General features: G+C 45.4%; 2 protein-coding genes across 7 annotated transcripts in view; one reads left to right on the top strand and one right to left on the bottom strand.

Annotated features, from left to right (window-relative positions):
* The window catches only part of BORCS5 (BLOC-1 related complex subunit 5), a 62842-nt gene extending 56786 nt beyond the window's left edge, over positions 1-6056 (top strand). The window contains exon 4 of the mRNA XM_041398874.1: positions 1977-6056. Within this exon, the coding sequence (XP_041254808.1) occupies positions 1977-2207 (231 nt within the window). The 3' untranslated portion in view covers positions 2208-6056. The remainder of the gene's footprint in view (positions 1-1976) is intronic.
* A 2119-nt stretch (positions 6057-8175) lies between these two features.
* DUSP16 (dual specificity phosphatase 16) overlaps positions 8176-24285 on the bottom strand; it is a 63780-nt gene continuing 47670 nt past the window's right edge. For all 6 annotated transcript variants that reach the window (XM_041398872.1, XM_041398869.1, XM_041398873.1 and 3 more), the window contains 4 exons: positions 23120-23283; positions 16458-16617; positions 15650-15773; positions 8176-11881 (listed from right to left, as the gene is read on the bottom strand). In XM_041398872.1, the coding sequence (XP_041254806.1) occupies positions 10711-11881; positions 15650-15773; positions 16458-16617; positions 23120-23283 (1619 nt within the window). In that variant the 3' untranslated portion in view covers positions 8176-10710. The remainder of the gene's footprint in view (positions 11882-15649; positions 15774-16457; positions 16618-23119; positions 23284-24285) is intronic.

The following is a 24285-nucleotide window of genomic DNA, read 5'->3' as shown; positions in this document are numbered from 1 at the left end:
GCTAGCGCCAAGCTACTAAATTATTAAGCTGGGGTTTTAATAGAAACCCCTGTGTAGGCTTAAATTGTTTCCACTCTATTTGGAGTTTCCTGCTCTGCTGGTTTTTATTTTGTCCCGTGCATGAAGGCATGGAGGAGGGAATTCACAGGAAAGCACAGAGGCAAAGAGGAAGAATTCAGCCTGAGAGCAGTAGAAAGTGCAGGCAGAATGAAAGGTCAATTGGTACCGTATGCAGCTCTGATGGAGGTGATGGGGGAAAAATCCCCATGACAGTTCAGCAGAAACTTGTGTGTTTGTTTTCAATGCTGTTTGTAACTTAGGTTTCTCAATATAATATTTTTTTGGCCAACTGTTTTTGACTTGACCTCTTCCCCAGGGCTTGAAAGGGACATTTGTGAGCACATACAGCTGCAGCAGTTTATCCCCAGTGTCAAACCATGCTGCCACCAGTGAGATGGCAGAATTCTCTCTGCTGTCCTCCCTCCTCAGTGGGGCCTTCCAGTGTTGTCCCATTTTCACCCAGTCCTCCCTTGTTGCAGGTTCTCCCCTACCGACTCACAGCCCTGGACACGGGGTCAGGATTGCAGCTGCCTGCTCAGTGCTGTGTGAGTCAGGTCAGGTCAGCACCTTGTGTTTTCTCAGCACTGCACTGATAAATGTGTGTTGTCCCTGGTGACAGGTACGGTCACTGTCCCCCACTGGATGGGTTGACTCTGTCTCACAGGTCAGGAGAGGGATGTTGTTTGAACCTGTGCTTCTTGGTAGACCAGGAGTTCTCAGCATCGATTCCCTGAGACTGCTTCATCGTGAGCAGTGACCCCCTTCCTCTGGGAGCAATTAGATGGGAAAGGTTTGGGGAAACAGTGGGAAGAAGTGGCAGTGGGCTAAAACTGCTCAGCGTGTGTCATCTCCTGTCCTTCACTCCCAGCCACTGTGCGCTTGTACTGAGTCCCAAGCCTTTCCACAAAGACATCCCAGTTGGAAGAGCCAGTGCACTGGAGTCACTGGAGTTGTTAAGTACAGCTACAGTGAGCCAAAGTAACTGAGCTTCAAGTGTGCACTTGAGGGCTTGGAACAACCCTGTTACTGAGCTCTTGGAACGTGTGGTACATATCTTAGGAAATGTAAAGGATATGTATCTTAGGATGGTTTACAGCTTAAACCATCTGACTGGGCTTGTGTGTAAGGTACTGGCAGCTACTGGCTGAATCCTGCCTGGAGATTGCAGGTCTGGCTGAACAGAAAAATGGGCTGTGAATTATAAAGGCTGCTTTCATCACTCAATGGCAGGAACAGCACTGCAGTTCCTGTCATTGTCATCATGCTCAAGCCGTGTTTGGGCACTGACTGTGTTTAATTGCATGGCTAATTTACTTAATGTCTCTCCTGGGGTCACTTATAACACTCTTATTTTTGGGTTTCAGGGAAATTAGGGACACTAGCCATCCATTGTGGTTCTCTCAAGGCAGGAGTTTTCCAGATGACGATGGTAATAACAGCTGTGGCTTAGTTGCAGAGTAACCTGGCTAAACTGAGAAAAATTAGCACTGGCAACTGTGGTAGAGCTTAACGCTTGCAAGTGAATGATCTCCAGTGAAAATACAGTTCAGGTGTAGGCAGAGGCCACGGGTCCCTTGGGTTTGGATAACTGGGAGCATGTGTTTGTTAGTTTATTGGGAAAACCCTGGCAGTGCCAGTTGGCTTTCAGTCCTGCAAATGAAGAATTTTCTGATCAGATATTTAGGTATTTGGGTGGAGAACTCAGGTGATCATATGTCTTCCCTGGTATACAGCCATGAATCATCCCATTCCATGACAGACTGGGTTATGTACCTTCCAAGGAGCTCCTGTGTACCTCTGTTACCTCCTGTTAGTGGAGCATCCAAGGTGGTTGCTTTTGGGAAGGACAGTGTGCTGAAAGGTCTGCGGCGACAGTTGGCCTAATGAGCCTTGCTGTGCTTGTTGTTTTCACACAGATGGACCTCTCTGTGGAAACTCTGTACAGCCTCATGCAGGAGCGCCAGAAGAAGTACGCCAAGTATGCGGAGCAGATCCAGAAGGTCAACGAGATGTCCGCCATCCTGCGCCGGATCCAGATGGGCATCGACCAGACGGTGCCGCTGATGGAGCGGCTGAACAGCCTCCTGCCAGAGGGGGAGCGCCTGGAGCCCTTCTCCATGAAACCCGACCGGGAGCTGAGGTCGTAGCGCTCCGGCAGCTCCCCCTCCTCACCTTCCACGCTCCACGGAAGCGCTTCCAGCAGGCTGCCCTGGCAGGGGTTGGGAGCGGGCAGCGCTGCTGCCGGACTCTCTGCCAGGCACCGGAGGGAGAGCGGCGGCAGCTGCCGGAGCTGCACAGCCAGGAATCCAGGAGCTCCCCGCAGGAGATGATTTACCATTCTCTCAGCTCCCTCCTCTTGCCCTCCTGTCTCCTCTGCCACTACACCGCCTGTGCAGACGCATTTATTTCATTGTTGTGACTAGTTGGGGTTTACAGAGGAGGAATTTCCTTTCATCTGATTTATTTTTTTTACTAAAAAAATTCAAAGGGATGTGGGGTGTAATGAACCCTCTAACATGTTTTTTGTGCCATTGGGGTTTAGACAATTAGATGGCTGGATGGTATTTCTGAGATCCCCTAACCTTGGAAATATGTGTGTTTTATAGGTGAAAGTGTGGGAGCCAGGAACTGGCTTACTAAATTCTGGCCATTATCATAATTAACGTGGTTTGCACTGCAGACTGCAGGGTTTTGGCATGTCCTTGAGGCTCCTGTTTCTATGGGCTCACTAATTTATGAGGCTGTAAAGGAGTAACTGTTCTAGATATGTATGTCTGTTAATGTAAAGCAAACCTTAGTGTTCCTCTCCCCCTTGCCCTGGCAATGTCCCCATTCCCCAGCTGGTGGCATTTCGTGTCCCTCTGACAGGCACCGGTACCTACCTGCTCACTTTGCATCTCAAAGTTGGACAGAAGGTGTCCTTTTTATTGGGACACTCAAGTTACCTTGGTGCTGTCTTTTTTACCAGTGGGGTGCAGCTGCTCCTTCAAGTGCATGAAGGTGGAGGGGAGACACGAGAAGTCCTTTGGCTCTTGGTGTTGGCTCAGCTGCCCTTGTGCCAGGAGCTGGGGTGGCACGCTGCTGAACGACTGAAGCCATGGGGCCCTTCTCAGCCATCTGCTCCAAAGGCACCAACATGTTCTTGCCTCCTCCAGGCGAGCCAAGGCTGAAGAGCCCATGAACCCCAAGGGTTCTTGTGTGTCAGGAGTGCAGTTCCAGCAGTGAGGACAGTCAGGGACAACCCAGCTTCCCGTACAGCACAAGGCAGGGTCACTTGCCAAAGGCAGCTTGCTTCAATATGTCTTAGTACTTAAGAGCATTTATTAAGCAAAAGGTTGTCTCTGAGCATTTGGAAGTAAGAGTGCAGTAGGTTTTTGACTGTAATAGTTATTGAGTGGTGGCAAGAAGCAACAGGCTGTTGTCTTGTTGCTTTCCCAAAGGTCATGTAGTATGAATTTTTGTCAGGCAGACTGCAGCCAACTTAGATGTGCATCTGAACCACGGTGGTGGTTGGATCCCAGGGCCAGCTGAACACTCCATCTAGATGGAGAGTCCTGTGGAAGTGAAGACCCCTGGAGTGATGCCCTGGAAGTGGGACTGACTGCTTCAGGGAGGGCAGGGAACTCAGCAGGAGGGTTTTTAGCAAAGGCAGCAGGTCTGCTTGCCTGCTGCTGCCTCCCCAGAGGTTTTACAAGTTGTATGTACATAGGCATATGCTCTGTGTTGCCCAGGATAAAACATCAGAATTCCATGCTTGTTCAAGCTTCCTGCCATGTTTTACACTTGGATTGTTAAAAGCTTACATGAGACTTAACCCAGGAGAAGCTGCTTGTCATGGCCATGCCCTTGTGGGTCCTCGTTGTCCATCATGGAATGTGTCTTTGCCTCCCACCATCAGACACAGGAATATCGAGCTGCTTTAAATAGTGGCTGCAGCCATTTTTGTCCTCTTTGTCCAGATGATGCTGTCTGGATGTTTAAAATGTGCGACATTCAGCTGTCTGCCAGACGGGATCGTGAGTGTCCAACACCCTGGTGTGCTGGAAGCCTGTGCCAGTGGGAAGATCCTGATACTGGATGACAAGGCAGATGCTCTCTCCTGTAAGACACTTCTCTGAGGCTTGTAGACATTTGGCCTCAGGCCATTAAGTATCAGATCAAAGCATTGCTCCCTGCAGTGCTAATGAGGGCAAAGGAATAGTTCCCAGCTGAAGGCTGCAGGAGTGAGCTCAGCAAATCAGCTCCTTCCTCATTTGCCAGAAAACACCAAGGCACTGGGCTGAGAATGGGAGAAAACTTCTGTTCCTAGGAACACTGGTCTTTAAACTTGTGGCTGTGCTGCTGGGCCTCACAGACAGAGCTTCTTGAACAGCAAGGGCAGGTTGTGGAAGGCATAAAAACGGAACTAGAGAGAAATTAGAGCTGAAATGTGAAGGCCAACCTTTTCCAATGCTCACAAGTCACCACCTTCATTCCACAGGTGATAGTCTCTCATATGGGTACTGTAGGAAGCATGCACCCTCTACATGCCCTTCAACGATGTTTTACAGTTTTATTTAAAACATTGTCACTGCCTTCAGGAACTGTAAGTCTTAGGCCCTCCTGCTGAGGGGGAGATGTGTCCTGCCACATCTTCTTGAGCTGCTGTTTGTTGCTTGGCTGCTCCTTGTTGGCTTTGCTCCACATGCTGCTTTCAGCTTCAGCTCAGATGCAGGTGATGCTCAGGGTAAGACTGACGCTTCCCTCCCACGCTGTTCAGCAGGAGCTTGGAGATGTGACTGCAGTCACCTTCCTGCGTTTGAATTTCTTTTCCAAGCCAAACACTCTTGGAGGAGGCCTCAGGTATCTTTTGTGAATGTACCAGCTGTTACTTCTACCACAGATTTAGTGCTATGAACAGTGAATAATCTGGTGTGCTCCCCTGAAACCAGACACTGCTGCCCTTTTCTGCTTTCTGGTGGTGTGTGGTCTGGGTACAGCTAAGCTTCTTGATACATGATCTTGTGAAAAGCTGGGGAGCAGGACGAGTCACTGGAGCTGGGGTTCTCCTCTGCCCTGAGCTGCTCTGGCCTGACTCTGCTGTTGCAACTCCCTCGTTGTGCTGCCACTGGTGCTCCTTGTGTCTCACACTGGTCACTGTGCTGCCCGTGCAGAGCAGGTTTGCTTTGTTGTTTCCGTTGTTTTTGTCATTGTATACATTGACAGGGTGCTAAAGTGCCAGCCTACCTGCAGGGCAATTCCTGTGAAGATCTGCTGAAGGGGAGGGAAAAGAGTTTTTGTTGTTGCTTTTATTTTTTAATATATGTATTTTAAATTAAATATATTTAAATATCCTTAAATATTTTAAAGTGTGTTTTCCCCTCCTCCAAGCTTTTACACAGAGTAGAAATACTCACTTTCACAGGCCCATTGGTTGCATGAGCCAGCCCCTCTCTCAGACTGTGTGCCAGTAGTTTCCCGAGGTACTGCTGTAACATCCCTCCTGCTCTCAAGTTGCCAGAGGGTATTTTGATTGCCAGCCTTGTGGCTGAGCACTCCGTGGTTTATGGGTGGTTACCCTGTTCAGCTTCCTACATGCTCCGTGTTCCACAGCTCCAGCATTAAAACTTTTGGCGTGGCTCTTTTCCAAGTGTGTTGTTTCTCCAATTGCCTTATTGCTCATTCTTCATTCCCACTTCCCACCGTGGTGTCTGGGCAGTGCAGGCATATCTCAGCTTTACTTTGCACCCACTCTGTGACATGGAGGTGGCTGATTTCAGCTGCCCTGGGGGTGCCTCTGCCATGGGATTGAAAGGAAACATATCCCCAGAATGAAAATAATGCTGGTTGGTTTTTTCCCCCCAGTGCTGTCCCAGTTGTGGTTGGCACTGATGTCCAGTTTGAATAGAAGATGTGAGCAGGCATGCTTGGGACTTGGCATTGGGAAAGTGAAATGGAGATGAACTCTCACCTTCACAGGTGATACTGAATAAAGAAAGAGAGGCAGATTTACAGGGTTTCTTCTTATTTTGCTGCTTTTTTTTTTTTTTTTTAAATGGCCTGATGCCCCAGCCTCATCGTTGCCTGTAGTGTCACACTTTGGCTTTGTACAGCAGTGGAGCATAGTGAGGGTCCCTGGAAATGGCAGCTGAAATCCACTCCTCAAAGTGAGCAATCCCTTGCAGCAGGACAACTCTCCAGAAGTGTTTGGCAGCATTTTACATGCCAGGAAAACAGCCCCTTCCCAGAGGGGTGGGTGTTGCAGAAGGCAAGAAATAGCTCCCTTTCCTTTTCTATTTATGGTGACTCTTATTAATATTCTTGGAAGTGCAGAACTAGCTCAAGGCTTTACTGCAGAAACACTTCAGTTTGCCTCAGAGCAACCATTTGGACCTGAGGGCCAAGAAGTTCTTTGCAGGCAGCATTGAAAAGGCAAGTGCTGTTGCCAGGCAAAGCTGGTGTATTAGGAACACTGTTCTACCTGAATTCTCAGTTGTGGGATTGTGTGTATAATGTAATTGTGGTATTGTGTATGTTATACTGTCTAAAAGTGCTAGAATGACTACTTTTATCACAGATAATAACAAATACAGACTAGCTAGGTGTATGGCTAGCTAATTAAGATGTCTGGCTTGGTAAGTTAGGTTGAATCATAGTGATTTTGGATTTTAAAAGTAACAGTCTTATTAGGACCCTAGTGCTGTGCCCTTTGTTCTGGGCTTTTCATGCCCCCACTTTCTGGTAGAAGTCAGTTTATAACTTGTGCTGTGTATCACAGCATACTGAGCACCTGCCTGATGAATACAGTTAGTAAAGACAGTAGTTCACCTGATTACCACATTTCCACTCTCTTATCCTCCCCAGCCCTCTCAAAAGCAGGGCTACCTGATCCCTGCTGGGAGGAGGTTTGCTGTTTTCAGTTCACTTCATTCTAGGAATGTCATTGTGATGGTTACATCAGGAGCCCAGTGACCTTGGGGACTTCTTCCCAGTAATGCCAGGCAGTGAAATGAAAATTAGGTGTTGGTGACATGCATGAGGCAGATTTCAGTTGCCCCTTGGGTTTTTACTGGAGGTGGAGTTAGGCTGTCTCTTCCCAGAGCTGGCTGGTGGCAGGGCCGGGGATGGAGAGAGCAGGAGCAGAGAAATCCTGCAAAGCAGGCAGGAGTGCTGAAAGCTGAAGTGAATGGTTCAAAAAACAGAATTTGAGGGAACAGAGTTACTGCAATCAGAAGTGGACTTCAGACTGGGGTGAGCAGCTAAATCTTAGAAGATTGTCATGTCAGCTTGCTGTGCAGGCTAAGCAGCTGATGATGCCATTGAATTTGCATGGTTCGTGTTTTGTTCTCTAGGAGCTGCTAGGTCTTGTTTGCAGAGAGTAAGCACAGAAACTCACACAGGTTGTTCCTTGTGCTCTGACTGATGGTATGGTTTCTTTTAGAGAGGCTTAGAAGATTTTGCATTTCCCTTTCTGGGATTGTGCTTTGAAATTCTCAAAAGAAAAGGCTTTATTACTGCACCTGAGTTTGAAGATGCTGTTACATAAACTCGAAGCTTTCTCCTCTAAGGGTGCTACTGTGACAGCCCTCTTTAATTCTAATCTGTGCTATATTTGTGTGAGCCATTCTCTGAAGCAGCAGTGGGGGGTCTGCTCCAATCTCAGTGAGCAGAGTTTGCTCTGAATTCTTCAAGACTGACAACATCAGTCAAAACAAGTATTTAAACGAGTAATTAAATTATTCTTCAAATAAGTAGTATGGGAAGGAGGCAAGAAAAAAGCATGGGGTTCATTCTGGGTAGCTTCAGCATTTTCAATACTTGCTTCACCAGGACCACCCCAGCTGCCTGAGGAACAGGTTACTCACACCTGGATTAGACAGTGGAAGGTGTTAATGCAGACAAGTGCCACTGCTGCTCATCAGTGGAGGGACATAATGGTTCCTGGTGCTGTGAAATCACTACTGCTTGTGAGAAGTGGTCTAAAGCTGCTCCAGGCCTGTCATTCATGGCCACACCTGCAGGGAAGGGGGTGTCCCATAAAGGACAAGGCCCCTGCTCTCCTGGTGCTGGGGGGAGCAGGTCCTGCTGCAGGTAAAACACTCCACAACTCCTTCCTCAGCTTTCTGTATAAACAGGTACCATTTCTGATTTTATTTCATCATAACATACATGTAATGCTCATGACACAACAAGATGAGAAACTCACGTCTCTCTGAACCATTTCACCAGCTTGCCATACACCAAACATGCCAAGTATGCCACACACCAAATGCCATACGTTATATTCATATTGAAAATGTACACATTTTTCCCTCTCACATCTTCCACTTTGCTTTTCAGACTTCTGCAAACCATTTCCAGTATTGTTCAGGGACAGGACTCTAGTTCAGGTATGAGCCGGGGCACCACCCTGTGCAGGACATGGGGTTAAGGCTTCCTCCTATGGGAACCTGCCCCCTCTAAGTACTGAGCCTACACCTTGGATTCATCCAGAACGCACTGGGAATCACGAGGAGCCACAAGACCAGATTTCAGTTCTTCGAAAGGCCAAACCAGCCCCAAACATACAAAGAAGGGGAGAACACACATGTCTGAAGGAGCACAAAAGAGGAAGAATGTTTCTGCCTCTAGGGATTGATACGTGTTACCTCCCATTAACCGGTTTAAATCAAAGCCACCCGCTCTTCCTGAAATGTGGCTGAGAGCAGCCCTGCTCAACTGTTAGCACAGGCAAATGCACACACAGCTGAAAATAGTTGTGATGTAATCACTTCCACTGGAGATGTAAACAGAGACAAGTGGCAGCACGTTCAGTGAACAGCCAGCACCTGACACAGTGTCCGGGGTGATGTCAGCCTCTCCCTGGCCCAGGCCCTTTGTCCAGCCTCTTGTACACGCAGCACAAAGAGCCTCTGGGCTCTGGCTCCTGGTGCCTCCTCTCTCTGTGCCTTTTGCACTTTTTAGGATCAAGTTAATCAATGCTGTAGCTTTCAGTGCTATTTTCAACGGTCCATCGTAGGAAATGAAAGTCACATCCTAGCCACAAAACAAAACAATGACAAAAATCTTCTCCACTTTTCAATATAGTAAAACCTGAGATTTGAGTCACAAAGTAGCTAAACTTACAGTAAAAAAACCCCAAACATAACCCAACAAGCTGCTGACTTGAATTAGGGCTTCAGTTTGCTGCTGACAATCTTTTTTTTTAAAGCTGTTGGCCAGGGTCAATTATTTGTTACTACAATTTTCAGCTGCCTGCACTGAAATGGGACAAAACAATACAGTTTTGTGTTCTGAGGGGTGCTGGGGAAGGCCCTGGGGGCAGGAAGGATGCAGCTTTACACAGTGGCTGCTTTACACAGGTACCATCCCTCGCTGACCTTAAACCTCTCATGGCAATGTGCACACGGAGCCCCAGGTGAGCTGCAGCCAAGGCGGGAGGGGAAGCAGCTGGGTCACTGTTAAAAACATGGGAAGGGCTGTGCCTCATCCCCTGTGAAACCAGGGCTGTGACACCTCCTCGAGATGGAGGTGTCTGCCCTGGGGTGCAGAGGGTCAGGATGTGGTAGAGCCTTAAGCATCTGCAGTTCCAGCCTGGAACTGCTCAGCTAAGGACAAAAGCCTACCCCAGCTCATTTTTACCTTAAAAAAACCCAAACATTTGAATTGTTTTTCAGCAATTGAATCGTTAATGGGCAAGAAAAGTGTGTTGTGGCCACTCCTACCGGCCACCTCTCTTGCATGTAGGTCTACGTATCAACCACTCTTTTATAGCTTAGAAGCCAAAGCAGCTACCCCTCTTCCAGAAGCCAGCTTAGTATCAAAAATACAAATATTTTATCAAAAGACAGGGGGAAACAGTCCTAAGTATGGTTCATTCATCTTCTTTTAAGAATTGCTGCTGAGCCAACTGAAACACTTGTGCGTGGACAGCTTTAAAAAAAATAATGAAATGTGGCCAGTCATTACTTGTTCACATTGTTTATGACTCACTGCCAGTATGTGGCAGCCATAAAGCCCTAGTTTATTTTATGTATTTTTGAGGTACTGGGGTTTTTTTTCTCTGAAGCAGCTCTCTAGCGAATCACCTAAAGCCTATTCATTAGAACAATAGTTACACCAGTATTTACATTTGTCTGAACGGTGTGTTCAGACCAGCCTTGCTGTAACCGGTCCCTATGGCCTTTGGAATCACTCCCAGTCTCCTTTTCTTACAGGAAAAAGGTCTCCCTCCAGAGGTTGGCTCAGTGTCAGGGCTAAGGTGCACTGGTGAAGACATGGGGCACGGGGAGGGAAGAACAAGACTAGTTCTGACAGGTAGGAGCGTGGTTCAGTGGAAGCAGAGAAAGGGTTTGACACCAAGAGAGCTTCCTTGTTAAAAGCCACTGAAAGGATGGGCAATCCATTGCACAGAATTGCTTCCTCTGACAGGGAAAGGTCTGTGAAATGTTCTACCCTTCTCCCAGAGGGAAGGAGAAAAACCCAGTAGCAACCTTGCTCTCCTCGGGCAGAGGCCGTGGTCACTTCCTTGCAGCACCACCCTTTCCCTGGCTCCCAGCAAAGCCTCTGGTTCTTCCCTCCCTGCACCTTTTTACCCAAAGTTTCAGATTTACAGGGACCTCTCACACGCCGGGGGAGCAGCTCTGCCACAGTCACACGAGCCTCCACCCCTCAGGACACTTCAATGATCTCCATGCTGCCTGAAAAACTTGACTGACTGCCCACTTTGCCCAGTTCCTCTCTGGATCTGTTGTCCGACAGGATGCTCTCCCCGAACTCCATCTGGCAGCTCCTGCGCTTGAACTGCTTCTCGAAGTTGCTCTCCTCGTGCCAGCTGCGCCGGGAGTCGCCGCGGTCGGCCTGGCGGGCCCGGCGGCGCACGGCGCTGGGCTGCTCGCAGCCCGAGGGCAGCTGGCTGCAGCTGTAGGCGGGGAAGGCGGCGCCGCCCCCGAACACCGCCGAGGCCGAGTAGAAATGCGAGGACTCGGCCGCGAAGTACCAGCTGTTGGTGAGGGACGAGGGCTGCGGGGCCAGGATGTCCGAGTGCCAGCCCTTGAGGCCCAGCCCCGCGGCGGACTTGGCCAGGTGCTGCTGGCTGGTGGAGAGCCCGAAGACGAAGTTCGTTCTGTAGGTGTCCTCCACGCTGCCGCTGCGGTGCAGGGGGTACAGCAGGGGCCGAGGCGCGGCCGCGCCGCCGCCGGCCCGGCCCGCGTGTGGCCGTGAGGCCGGGCTGTCCAGCGGCCACGGGCCCGGGGCCTCCTGCGGCCGGGCCGCCTCCTCCTTGTCGGGGCTGCTCCCCGGGCTCTGCTCCGACACCTCCTGCACGGGGGAGAACTGGCACAGCTTGCTGCCCCCCTCCAGGGCAGCCGCGTGTTTGTAGTACTCCAGCGTGTCCTCCGAGGCGGCGAAGCCCTGCACCGATGCGGTCACGCAGCTGCTGCTCGCCGAATAAGACACGGATTTGATATCCAAGGAAAAGGAGCGCTTCAGCCGGTTGCTGTCCTCCACCTTGTCCAGGGAGACGTGCAGCCCGTTGATGCCCTGCACCAGCGGGCCGTCCTCCAGCGGGGCCGGGTGCCCGCGGGCCGCGGCGCCGCTGTCCGTGGGCCTGGGCTCCAGCAGCTCCGAGGCGGCGGAGAGGCAGAGCTGCCCGGGGGAGAGGCTGCCCTGCCCGCCCTCCAGCACCTGCACCTGCTCGCTGCTCTTCTCCAAGTGCAGGAGTTTCAGCTTGCTGATGTGGCCAGGCTGACCGCTCTGGTTCTTGAGCTTCTTCTCGAAGTCCAGCAGCTGGCCCAGGAAGTTGAAGTTGGGAGAAATGGTTGGCCTCTTTTCTTTCACAAATCTGGTAAGAGGGGACAAAGAAAGGGAGAATTAATTCAAGAGCCTGCTTCTCAGTTATAAGATAACCCTGTACAGAGTGTTGTGAATGTCTGCAGCCTATTCTTAACTTGGACTAAGGTTCAGTCAAGCATAAGTAACTTGAGGATGGAGTTTTAAAAAAGCAGTTTAAAGCAATATTTTGCTTGCTGCATGCTCTTAATTGTCTCTATAGTTTAAAGATGGCTAAAAAGTGTGGGGGAAAATAAGCATTTTAACTCTTCATGATGCCCACAAGTGATTCAGGTGAATAATTTTCCCTATTTACTTCATCACTGGGATATTTGCTACCTTGGTTTCTGGCCAGAGTAAAGAACTCCTGGAGTTTTGCACAAACAGCACTTGAGCTTTAGCCAAGAGACCACTTCCCATGTGCTACAGAGAGTGTTCAACTTCCCCACCATTCCAGTGACATCACATGTCCCTGTCACCTCTCACATGTCACTGCTGCACTGCCTACCCTGTTTGTCATTGTCAGGCAGGACAGAGCCCTGGTACATTCTGACCTTGTCCAGCAAGTGCCAGCCATTTCTGCCCCACGCTGTAACTGACCACTGATGGGGTGACCAAAACTGGAGAGGTGCAAATGCAGCATTAAAACAAAAACCCTCTCTCAAGCTCTGCAGGGGCTCAGGAGTACAGGGAAACAAGATTTCCAAATCCCTGGAAGAGTTCACCTATTTTGGGTATTTTTGGGTGCTGTAGGAAGCAGCCTGGCTGGCACTGGTGTTCCAATCCACTCATGCACTGAAAGTGCAATGGTAGGGAAAACGTTTTGCTGAACCAGGATTCTAAATGTACAAAAGACTTGTATCACATGATTTCTATTATTTACTTCAAAGTTAAATATAAATTCTTACTTCCTACCTGTCTGATTTGCAATACAGATAAATAAATACTTTGCTTAAACAGGCTGCAAAACAGAGGTGCCCAAATCCCTCCTCCTCCAGTTTTGGTTTTGCTTTTTTTTTTTTTTTTTTTTTTTAAGAAACATTCCTGGAACTCTGCTTAACCGGATGACAAGAGAATTAACAAGGGAAGAAAGCTCGAGGAGCTAAATCTAGTACAAACACACATACAATGTGTCACTGGGAAAATTAAATACTATTAGAAATAAAACCTGTCTGGGGAAGTGTACAGAGGATGAGTGTGCAGTCATTAAAAGCAGTGTGAGAAAAATGGAAAGGTGTACTTGTGGATGTGTGTACATGCTAGCACATGAACCATGTCAAAACTTGCATTTTCTATTACTATTTTTTTTTTAATTTGCCAGAGAACAAACAATCCTAGGAGTAGTCAAGCTGACACTATGAACTGGAATATCAGATTGAACAAGCTGATAGTGGAAACTTCCACCAGGAAGTGTAACACTGGCAAATGGAGAAATCTAATGAGTGTCCTCAGGAGAAACTCTGTAGTTTGTCCTCTTAGCATTTGATGTGAAGGTTTTTAGCAGTTTGCTCCCAGGAATTCATAGTCTTTGTTCATTTTTTTCCAGTCAAAGTTGTTGTACTTGGGTTAGTTATTAAAGGATTGTGGTAGCCTTGCCAACACTCTGTTCTTGCCACTTTCTCCTCTCTCTCCAAAACACTGGGCAATCCCAGATTTAAAACTAGATTTTTTTTTTAAATGAAAAGAGTAGGGAGAGCATGCTGGATCCCCTGCTTTGCAGGCTTTTTCATCTCAAAATATGTATTATTTTTCCCAATTAGAAAACGTATAATGTTTAATACTTACGTTTATTTCTGTTAAATAGTCCATTATACAAAATATTTTAAAAGTTTATTTCTTTGACTTCGGCTTCAAGTAATAGTATCACCTTTTTATTTTTGTAATAGTGTCAGACAAACATTTTATCTAATGACTTCCACTAATTCAAAGAAAAGTATTTTTCTTTTAAGCTTGGCCAACAAGAGATCCCAAACCAATGAGTGAAATGTTCTGCAAATGATTCTCCCTGAGCCATATCAAAGGAAATATGACGAAATATAATCTAAATTTCACAGCAGTTGCTCACTCCTAAGAGAAAAAGACTTAGTGGGATTAATCCTTCACACTCTGTTCATGCTTTTGATTAAGATACAAACTAGAATTTAATGCAGAGATTTCATGGAGGAATTTAGAAGCTCCCTGAAGAAGTTCCTTGAAGTGTGTGCATTTTAGCAGTGTTTAGTTCTCTACAGCTCTGCCCTCAGCCACTACAGCCTGAGACCAGGCAGGTTTTTCACTGAGCTCACACCTTGCACAGTATCTATGCACATGGACTGCAATTCATGTTTGTTATCTGTACCTGAAAAACCCAGCTTTAACTTCTTAACCACACCTGTTCCATGTTGGAATTCCTGCATAACACCAAGCCACCAGCAGGCTCTAGTAGGGAAATGTGGGAAGTGTCCAAACACAGCAGGAGAGAGCTGTAGCTCAGGCACCTCTTACATGCAGTTTTTTCACTGCACACATAACGACATTCAACAGCTTAAAAGAAAAATTTCAGTGGAAATTATGCTCTACATGGCAATATCCAGTGTTCATCTCTCTGTCCTCATCCCTGTTTTAGGGATGGTGGTTTGGAATCACACACAGCTGATTCCAAAGGGGCTCCTCTGCCCCTCCTCCAGGGCAATTACTCAGACTGGTTCTGCATAACTCCTGCATTAGCTGTGCCAGGGAGCCCAGCAAAAACAAAATCATCATTTTCTGTACAACACAACAAAGCAGTTGGTTAAAGTAAATACAGAAGTCAACCAAGACACCTGGAGGGTAGGAAAGTGTTCACAATCCAAGTAGAGAAAAAATGGTATCTGTAAAGGAGGAAAGGGAAGGGGTCTCCACAAATATTACCAAATGCCAAATGAAGTGTTACTTCAAAATGCTTTCTCACACAGTTTTTGGTTGGCTTCAAGAGCAACAAAGAAGCTTTCTCCATTCCTGGGCATTTCACTGTCAGGCAGTTCTTTGTGAGCACTACCAAACTGCAGGAGACAGATCCAGCCCAGCATTTGTCCCAAGTGTGGCTCTAAATACCCTCAGTTCTCTCTTCCCCCATTCTGCTGTCCCTGTGGCTCACAAGATGCTGTTACTCTGTGTGTTTGTACACAGCAGCTGTGGTTCAGAAATGATGCTCCCACCAAAACACTCCCAAACCATGCACTGCTCCTCTGCAGCAGGATGGAGAGGAGAGCTGGAGGTAGGGTTGAGGTAACATGAGGTACCACATGGGCTGAGGTAACAACTATTTACTGGAAACAGCGGTGAGATTAGAAAATGGACAGTAACAGCACCATAGTAATGACAGAGGGTGTGAGAAAGAAGGCAAATGATTCACACTGTGTGGAAGCCCCAGAGCACCCGACCCTGCCTCACAAGGGACCCTTCCCCTGCTCCCAGCAGTGACAGGAGGTGGCACACAATAACCTCCTGGCTACTGCAAAATTAACCCCATCCTGGCCAGAAGCAGGACAAGACACATACACTGAATAACCAGTTTACATTCCATGTATTTGCCTGCTTGGATCAAAGATCATTCTGCAGTGGGCAATCAGTATTAGCTGTGTGATATCTATTCAATACCGTTAATTTGTTTCTGGAGAAAAACAATGCTTAAAACAAATGTGGCCAGTGAACTACCAGATAAAATGTCTGCTTCTGCCCTTGGTCATAGAACTTTTATCATCCACCCTAAAAACAGGGCAACAGGCACAAGAGTTAGTAGGAAGGGAAGATTTGTCCCTACCTGTAAGCTTCATCCAAGGACATATCCATTCTTTTCATGATGTATGCAATGGCAATGGTGGCAGAGCGAGATATCCCAGCTAAACAGTGCACCAACACACGGCCATTGGATGCTTTTGCTTTTTCTACATGGCAAAAGAAATTGGCAACTGTCAAACTCAGCAGCATCACACCAGGATAAAAAGTTTTTAAAGAAAGAAGTGTTATTGAAAATTATTCAAAGCTTCCAATTGAACTGCTAATTGCAAATCTCATGGAAGCTTGAAACAAAACTCACTTATTTCCTCTAGCACTGTGTAGTAGCATTGATATAGAAAAAGCATGACTACACACAGGAAATATCCTGCAGTCACAGCATAGCTCATTTTAATGTGCACATAAACAGCCCTATTTAGATGTCTGGGAAAGGTGATTGTTTCTAATTTTATATACAAGTAAAAAGCAAGCATTCACGATGGAACAATTTGGCCAGTTCAAATATGGCTAGTTCAGTTCCCAAAGGTAAAGGCAGAAGTTGTATGTCCAAATTTCTAACCCACTCTCTGCAGACATACATCAGGCAGCTACGAGGCTGCCTGAAGGCAGCTCTGAAGTGTCTTTGTTCTGTAATGCAGGAATATGCAGTGGCAGAATCTCCCCACGTTGTGCTCCTGTGCTTATGAAGTGATGCTGATCATGTCCATAGATCCTGAGGGTATTTTCACACTACCCAGAAAGAACTCGGTGCTTCTCCAGCCAAAACAGCACAGCAGACACACTGAGAAACCCAAACACAGTTTGAGAGAGAGAATTAAAAGTTTTGTGCTCACCTATAAAATCGACTGATTTATCCAACCAAGGCAAAATTTTCTCACAAAAGCTGTCATTCACAGGCACTCTGAGGAAATGGGATTCTGGAATAAAATCAGGCTTTGGACAAGTATTGCTGGCATTCAGGACGTAGCCAATGTCATTCTGCTGCATCAGCTCCTGGAAAGAGAGGAAGATTAAGCCTAGAATAGTCAAATGGTACCTTTGGCACATTACAAAGCTAAAGACCAAACTGAAATTTGTGTTGGAATTGCTCTAGCTGTGTAAAGGACATTCTTCTAGGAAAAAGACAACTCCTCAGCTTTAAATTCTTTTAACAACTTCTAATGAGACATCCAGTGTGTCCAAATAACATATGGCCTGCAAATCCCATAAAAATAAAGTTAACAAAGAACAGAAGTCATGGTAGAATACTTTCTGCTACTCTGAAACATCACTTCCAAGAGAATGAACTTTTTGCTACTTTGGTTTAAATTCTCAGCATGCAAGCTGACAACAAACACTTCCCACATGCAGTTTGCTGACCTGAATATGTATTTTCCAGATCACATATCTAGGGCTGAAATTGCCCCATCACAGATATTGGTGGGAAATAGGAAATGAAATGGGTGCCTCCTGCAGTCACCTCTCAAGTCCAGGAGTTTCTTGTTTCTAAGGGAATGTGCAAAACTCTCTCTAAACCTCAAGGAAAGATATTAAGATATTGAATTAAACCATTTCCACACAGCACTGAGTGCGAAAGTCCTGCTCTGTGATGTACAATTTCAGTTTTCAGTCTCTAGGCCTCTTGCCTCTCAGAGAAATGTCACAGGAGCAAGCAAAGACACTCTGTACATTTAAGAGTCAACTGGGCTTTTAAGTATTTTCAGTTTTCATGACTGAAGTAAAAGAGAGACAGCTCTTTTCTGCATCTCGCCATATGCATGGTATTCAGAGTTGTGCAAAGGAGTTTGTGATGCAGTGGGCACCTTAGTACAAAAACATATGGAAGAAGTACTGGAAAAGTAGAGATGGCTCCACCACAAGCCATCCAGTCTCCTCCAAGGAAGCATCTTGACACAGAAGAACAATTTAGCATGCTACAGTAATGTTTATCAAGCTGCCATGGTTCAGAGAGGATCTGGCAGTAAGTGACATGCAATACTAGGCTTGGACAATACTCACACTGAACATAAACACTGGGGAGCTTTTGGCCAGATTTCTGTGGAAACCCTTATCTCAAAATAAACCTTAAGAAAAAGAAAACAACCCAAAATCTGGTTTTAATCCTTTTTCTTTTATTGCAGATATATAATAAAGTTTGTCAATCCATAGGAGCAGCAGCATGAACGAATTCTTACACTGCTGATTTCAGCTGGAGACCTACCAGTAGAAAAATACAAAGTCACAAAGCCAAATGGTTGATTCTTCCCCAAATTCTTTCTGCAAGCATAGAAATCTTTTAGTGAGGAGAAACAGGGAGATGCTTATTTAGCAGAAGAGCCAGAACTCTATCTTGTTCAGTCAGAGCAGTCCAACATGTGACGTTGAGCTCTGGTACCCCACACTCATTGCACAGAGTGTGTAGAAGGGATGAATACACACACAGGGATATCCATGCATAAATTAAATGCTGAGGGAGAACCAAGAGCTGCAGGGGAGAAGTGAATCTACTTCAGTCACTTCAGAGGAAAGTGCATAAAGTCCAGCCAGTAGTGGTTGTAAAGAAGGAATTTACATGAATTTCTGCTAGGGAGCTGATTTTTGTTGCCTGGAGCAAAATGAACTGCTCCTCCAACCTCTCATCCAAAGTCCCTCACATCAACACATGCAGAGGCTGGAGGTGTGGGCACATTAAACCAAGGGAGATGTATTATGTCATGAACACACCCATCCAAGGGGATCAGGAGATGGACAACTCCTTGCAAAGAAAAGAATCAGAAATATTATTTGCAGCAATGATTAAAAAAAACCAAACCAAACCAAACCAAAAAAAAAAAAAAAAAAAAAAAAAAAAACAAAAAAAAACCCCAAAATAGAAAAGGGTAAAGAGCTGTATGTGTCAAGGTAAGTTCTCAGCCTTAGCGCTTCTTGCCTTGCTAATTTCCTGGGTCAGACTCGCAGTATAGCTCAGCTTCTCATCAGCTTCTCATCAACAAATTCCAGTATGTCCCTGTTTGCCCCTCTCCCTTCCTTCACATCCCCCAGCTGAAGCACCAGGCTGCCTCCAGCCCTGCCTGCCTTCCACAGCTGCTGCTGCTGCACCTTCCTTGCCTGGATTTCACTCTCACACTGACATGCCTAAAAGCAGGAGTGCTGTAAGGAAATACAGGAATATTGGGAATTATCCAGAGGGGAGAGTTAGTGGGAATGGAATTCTTGGCAGAGGGCACTAACTGGTATGTTAAATGTGCCAGAGAGACCTTGATCCCCAACATCCCCACCTCACTGTCCTGGACCACACAGCTTTTCCCTTCCAGGATCCCAAAGCTCTTCAGCAGCAAATCCTGGGAAACAATTACTGGCTTTAGGTCACTGGGCTGAAATACTGACCCCAGACAGCTCACTCCCTGTTGTCACTGCCTGAAGGAGAACAAGGAGCAACTGGAATATCCACAAAGCACACGCAGAGTCCTGAGTTCCCAGGTACAAAGAGCGGGGTGGTGAAGGTTTCACTAACAAATGGACTGCCACGGTCAGGTTTGTTAAGAACATAGCTAAGGGGGGGTCATGAATTGGGAAGAATAGAAAACTTTATTATTTCTTTTAAAACATAACCATCGATGGGCTGCACAGTCCAGCCATCACAACTATGCCAGGTTTTTGATGTAGGATTGATTATTCATATGGAACAAGAAGGCTGCAGACGCCAAAGTCCGAAATCTGCAAGCCAAGAAAACCACCCCAAACTATTAGTGCTTGTCTTTCAGACTGAGGCTGAAGAAAGAAGTTATGCTTCCTTCTGTTCTGAAGAATCAATCATTCCCACTGTGACATGCTCCAGTGTAATAACCATAACAGTGCCTTCATTGTAAGGCACCCAAGAGGAAAAAGTGAATTACGATGGGAGGAAGATCCAGAAATCCTAATACTAACAACTCTGTGAAAAGAAAGTAAATGCTCTTTTGTAAGCTTATTTACATTTTATGACTTGTTTAATCTGAAAATTAATAGTACCTTAAAATGTTATTTTGTTCCAGGAAATAAAATCCAGGTCTGGAAGAAAAGAATAGTTATGCAAGTGGGAAGGCAGAAAGTTATACATTTTAAATGCTGGCACAAGCCATGAGGTGTAAGTAGGAATCTCCTTCAGGCCCATAACCACACTACACATTGCTTTCTGTCACACTAATTTTCAGAAAAGACACTGTTACTCCTATGTAGGTTAGAATGCAATTTTCCTCTTTTTCACTAAGAGCAAGGAAGATCTTCTGTAATAGTAAATACTGTCTTGCAATGCCACCAGTCTATCACAGGAAAATAACCACAATGTAGCACACTGAGACCCAAAATGACCAAACTTTCATGTTAGAACTCTTAGGGGATTTTTAGCATTTCAATACTGCAAAAAATATGAATGTTTTCAGAATTAAACATTTGGAAAGAAATCTGCAAAAAATATTAAAATTCTCCACTGACTTTCCTAAATGAATCATTAGTTTTGCTAAAGGACAGAAATCAAGCATTTGTGGCTGAGCATCTTTCCTAAATAAAGCATTATCAGCAGAGGTATTAATGGTAAATAGCATTAGTATTCTGAAAAGGTCACGAATTCAGATTGTTCTACAACAACAGAAGCATTTCCCTACTCAGGCACTTGCAGGTAAGCTTAAAAAGATTCTGAAGAGATAAGCTAATCTTGATAAAACCTGATGAAAATTCACATCTTTAGTTCATCAGGTCGATCTGTAGTGCTGATTGGGAGTTTCTTGGAGATATTTTTGAGATTATTTAATTTCAGAGAAATTGGTATTCCAGAGAATGGAAGGAAACATGAAAACTCACAGCACTTGAAGGCAAAAATAAGGTCAGTATACAACTACATCTTAAGTTTGGGGAATCTTACTAGAATTTTTCAGCAAATTTTTTTTAAAATCTGGATTTGAATAGAAGAGAGATATTTTAATCTTAGCAGAAAGCTGACTTCCTCTCTTCAGTAGCCCCAGCAAGGCCATTAATCTAGAGCCTGCAGACGTAGCCACTTAGCAGCTCCTGGACTGTCCTAACAGAGACAGCACTTTGCTACTTGTCCCTGCTTCTTTTGTTTGTTTTTGGCCCTCTGCTTTTGAATGATTTTTACTTCCCAGATTTCTTGCCATGTGTTTCTGGGCAATCAGTGTAGTCAGTCATCCTCCTTGCTCTCCCCAAAGCCCCTGTGCAGGATCCAGGCTTCCCAGAAGCCAAGCATGTTGCAGGAATAGCAGCAGAGATCCATTATTTGTGTTTCTAATGTGCCAGTGTGTGGCTACCACTAACTTTTAGTTAAGTCCAGAAACTGATGAAACCAGGAAACTGGGAGTTGCTGGTGTTGGGGAAAACATCAAGTGCCTTCTGAGAGTTAGAAACTGTAATTTGTTCGCACAGCTTCTTAGTATTTTCTGGTATTAAAGATGGAAAACATTTTGCATTTTCCAGAGGCAAACATGGAATCTGAAGATGTAGATAAGAGGTAGATAAGCCACTGGCACTCAGGTCTTGTTTAGTGCAGCCAAAAAATGACATGCCCAAGAAAGAAGAAAAGGTTAAAAAAAATTAGCAGATTTGAGACCAAAAGATTTGTATTTGTCCTAAAAATGGGTAAGAAATCTAAGAGGTCACCAATGGAAGGACTTCCAAACACTGACTGTCAGGGATGACACCAGGTGGTAAGAACTTCCTGAACAGCTGAATAGGTGGTGTGCTACCATTTGTGTGGTTCTCCATACAGCACAGGAAACACAGTAATCCTTGATTTTCAGTACCAAGAACATGTGAAGAAGTACAAATCTGACCAGATCCTGGGGCTTTTGCACTAATTCTAAAGTATCTGCAGCTGCAGAGTTTCCTTTGACCCACACTGAAGTGACACCAAGACTGCAGACACACTGACACAAACAGCATGAAAATATCTAATACCTTATCAACTGAAAGAGGGCTTCTTATTTTTAATTACTTAGTTCCTACTGTCTTTTGTCTGGAGACTATAAATTACTTTAGTGGTAGGAAGAGTACTAAGCTGCTTTGACATCATCATAAGTGAATCACTGAATTGAATGGCTGGCTTGCTACCTGGCAGTAAAGACAAGGAAGATTTTAAAGGACAAAGCAGATGCAATGACTGCTGACTATCCCCTATTTCTGTGCTTTCTGCTAAAGCACAATTACCTTCTACATTATTGCTTGTGTGTCAAAAATCCCCTTAAAAATTTAGGAAAAAATAAAAAAATAGCCTATTAATGGCCAGACTGGGATGGAGCAAAAGTAGAAGAAACTGAAAGAAGTAATTAAAAAATTAAAAAGAAATTAAAATGGTCAAAGTACATAAATTTTATCCAGTTACAGGACTACTTATGATAGGTCCTGGCTTAAGGTTTGTACGTGGATAAAAAACCATACACATAAGCCTTGCACATAATTAGGGCAAAATATTAGGGTGAAGCACTCCTTCCCTCTACCCCATCCCTGTATTTAATGCCAGCTTATGAAGGCTGGAGGATCCAACTAATGAACAGGACTGTCAGAGAGCATGGGAGGCAAGAGGGCACATGCAGCACAAGGAATAAAAATTCCCTTTGAAGGGACCCAAGGTGCAGGTTGGAAGCAGTGTGAGGTGGCTCCTCACGGAGGCAAACATCTGTGGATACACACAGGAATAGAGACCCATGGCAATGTGAGACAATCTCTCTTACACATCTGATAGTCCAGCATCTTACAAGTGCTGCTGTATTTGATAATTTTGCTGACTATTTTAAGTATATGATTTTTTTTTTTCTATTCTTTAGGAGCAGAAATTACTAATTTTTAGTAATTGAAATTACTTACAAACAGTAAAAGTTTCTTAATGCAGTGCTACCATAAAAGCGCATTTTATACAACCCCACTGATTTCAGTAGGTGCGCAAAGATTTGTTTGCAGTAATCCTTTATTATAAAATTCATGGTGTTTAAATGCTGTTTTTTCCTAGAACTTGAAGGAAATACTAAAACCAGACAATCTTCCTTTGTCCTGCTGTAACCATGAATATAATTGTGTCAGCCTCCATGACCTGCCAAAACAAGCAGGTCAGAGCTGTGACAGGAATGCCCTTGACCTGCTGTCATGGCTGATGTGACAGTTTGGTTGACAGGTTCCTGAGGAATGTACCATTCCATCTGCCCCAGGATGAAGGAGAAAGACACCCAAGTTTCATATTATGTGACCCATAGATTAATTACATGGTGTGTGGATCACTGCTTCTCCCACAGCTTCCCATGGCTTGTGCATTACCTGCTTCCACTGCTGCTGCTTCATAGCTGTAATGATGGAAGATCCCTGGAGATCAGATTCTCCTTCCAGTGATCCACATGGCAGCCAGAACGCTCACCTTGTTGAGGACATCTCACTGAGGACACCCAGTGATCCACATGGCAGCCAGAACACTCACCTTGTTGAGGACATCTCACTGAGGACACCCAGTGATCCACATGGCAGCCAGAACACTCACCTTGTTGAGGACATCTCGCTGACACCCAAGGTAGAGATGAGGCAGGATTCTAGTTGGGCCAGTGTTGGAAACAGGTAGGCAGGGTTGAGAAATGCAAGTAGGGATGAGTGTGGATTTTCCTTCACAGAGACCAGGAAAAGAGCTGGAGAACTCAGCAAATCCACCTGTGAGAGGAAGAGCAGGTATTTAATCTACAAATTGTGGTGGTGCCCGTGCCAGTTCTAGGAGAGCAGCATTTAGCATGGGAGAGGGGGAGGCACTGAGGGGCAGCAGCAAAGCCTTGGCAGAGCAGCTGTACATGTGCCTTTCCTTAGGTCAGCTTTGTGGCTTTCCAGACAAAATGGGAAACACAGTAATGCTTGGTTTTCCACTCCCTAGAATATGAGAAGAAATACACATCTTTCTGTGGAACCATACATCAGCTGCCAAGGCCTGGCTACGTATTCCATATGATCCTGCCAGAACGATTTCTCTGCCTGGAATATTTATTTCTCTCCCTCCACTTCTCAGAAGTTTTGATGCCTCTTCCCATTGTTAATATGTGGAAATGATTCTTCAGAAAAACAGGCACAGCACCCACCACACCATAAGCTGGCACACCTTTTAGTCTCCACCCTACCAAGATGCTTTCTAGACATTTCCTTCTCCCATATCAGCTTTACACTCAGAGCTCATTAAGAAAAAGTCATGTTTGCTCCATTTGGTAAAGCATTAATATACATTTGGTAATGCTTACTTTTAAAATCCTACAGTACTAATTAACATCCTGCACCTATTTTGTGTGCTGCTCCACAATTAATGTATTTCATCCAGGGCACTGGAAGAAGCTTCATCTTTCAAAACCACACAAAGCCAAGGCTTCTCCATCTCGAGTGGGGGAGGTGAAGCAGAGGGAAGACTTGCAAAGTACAGTGAAAATCCCCAGCTCTTTCCTCCCAGATGAGCAGAGTTTTAACTGAAGGAAGAGTAATTATAACTTGTTCAGAACAGAGCACCTTTTTATCATCAAGGAATTGAAGCACTGACGTGCTCAATCTGCCAAATGCTATGTTCACTATGATTACAGTTTGAAGATGTGAATTAAAATTACTCAGGAATAAGCTAATGTACTGTTTTGCCAGGGCTTGCATTACCATTGCCTGAATTATGTCTATTCTTTAGCTTTT

Source organism: Onychostruthus taczanowskii, unplaced genomic scaffold (assembly GCF_017590055.1).
Source record: "Onychostruthus taczanowskii isolate IOZ18803 unplaced genomic scaffold, ASM1759005v1 scaffold15, whole genome shotgun sequence".
Taxonomy (NCBI): domain Eukaryota; kingdom Metazoa; phylum Chordata; class Aves; order Passeriformes; family Passeridae; genus Onychostruthus; species Onychostruthus taczanowskii.
This window is presented reverse-complemented; position numbering and strand designations above follow the sequence as displayed.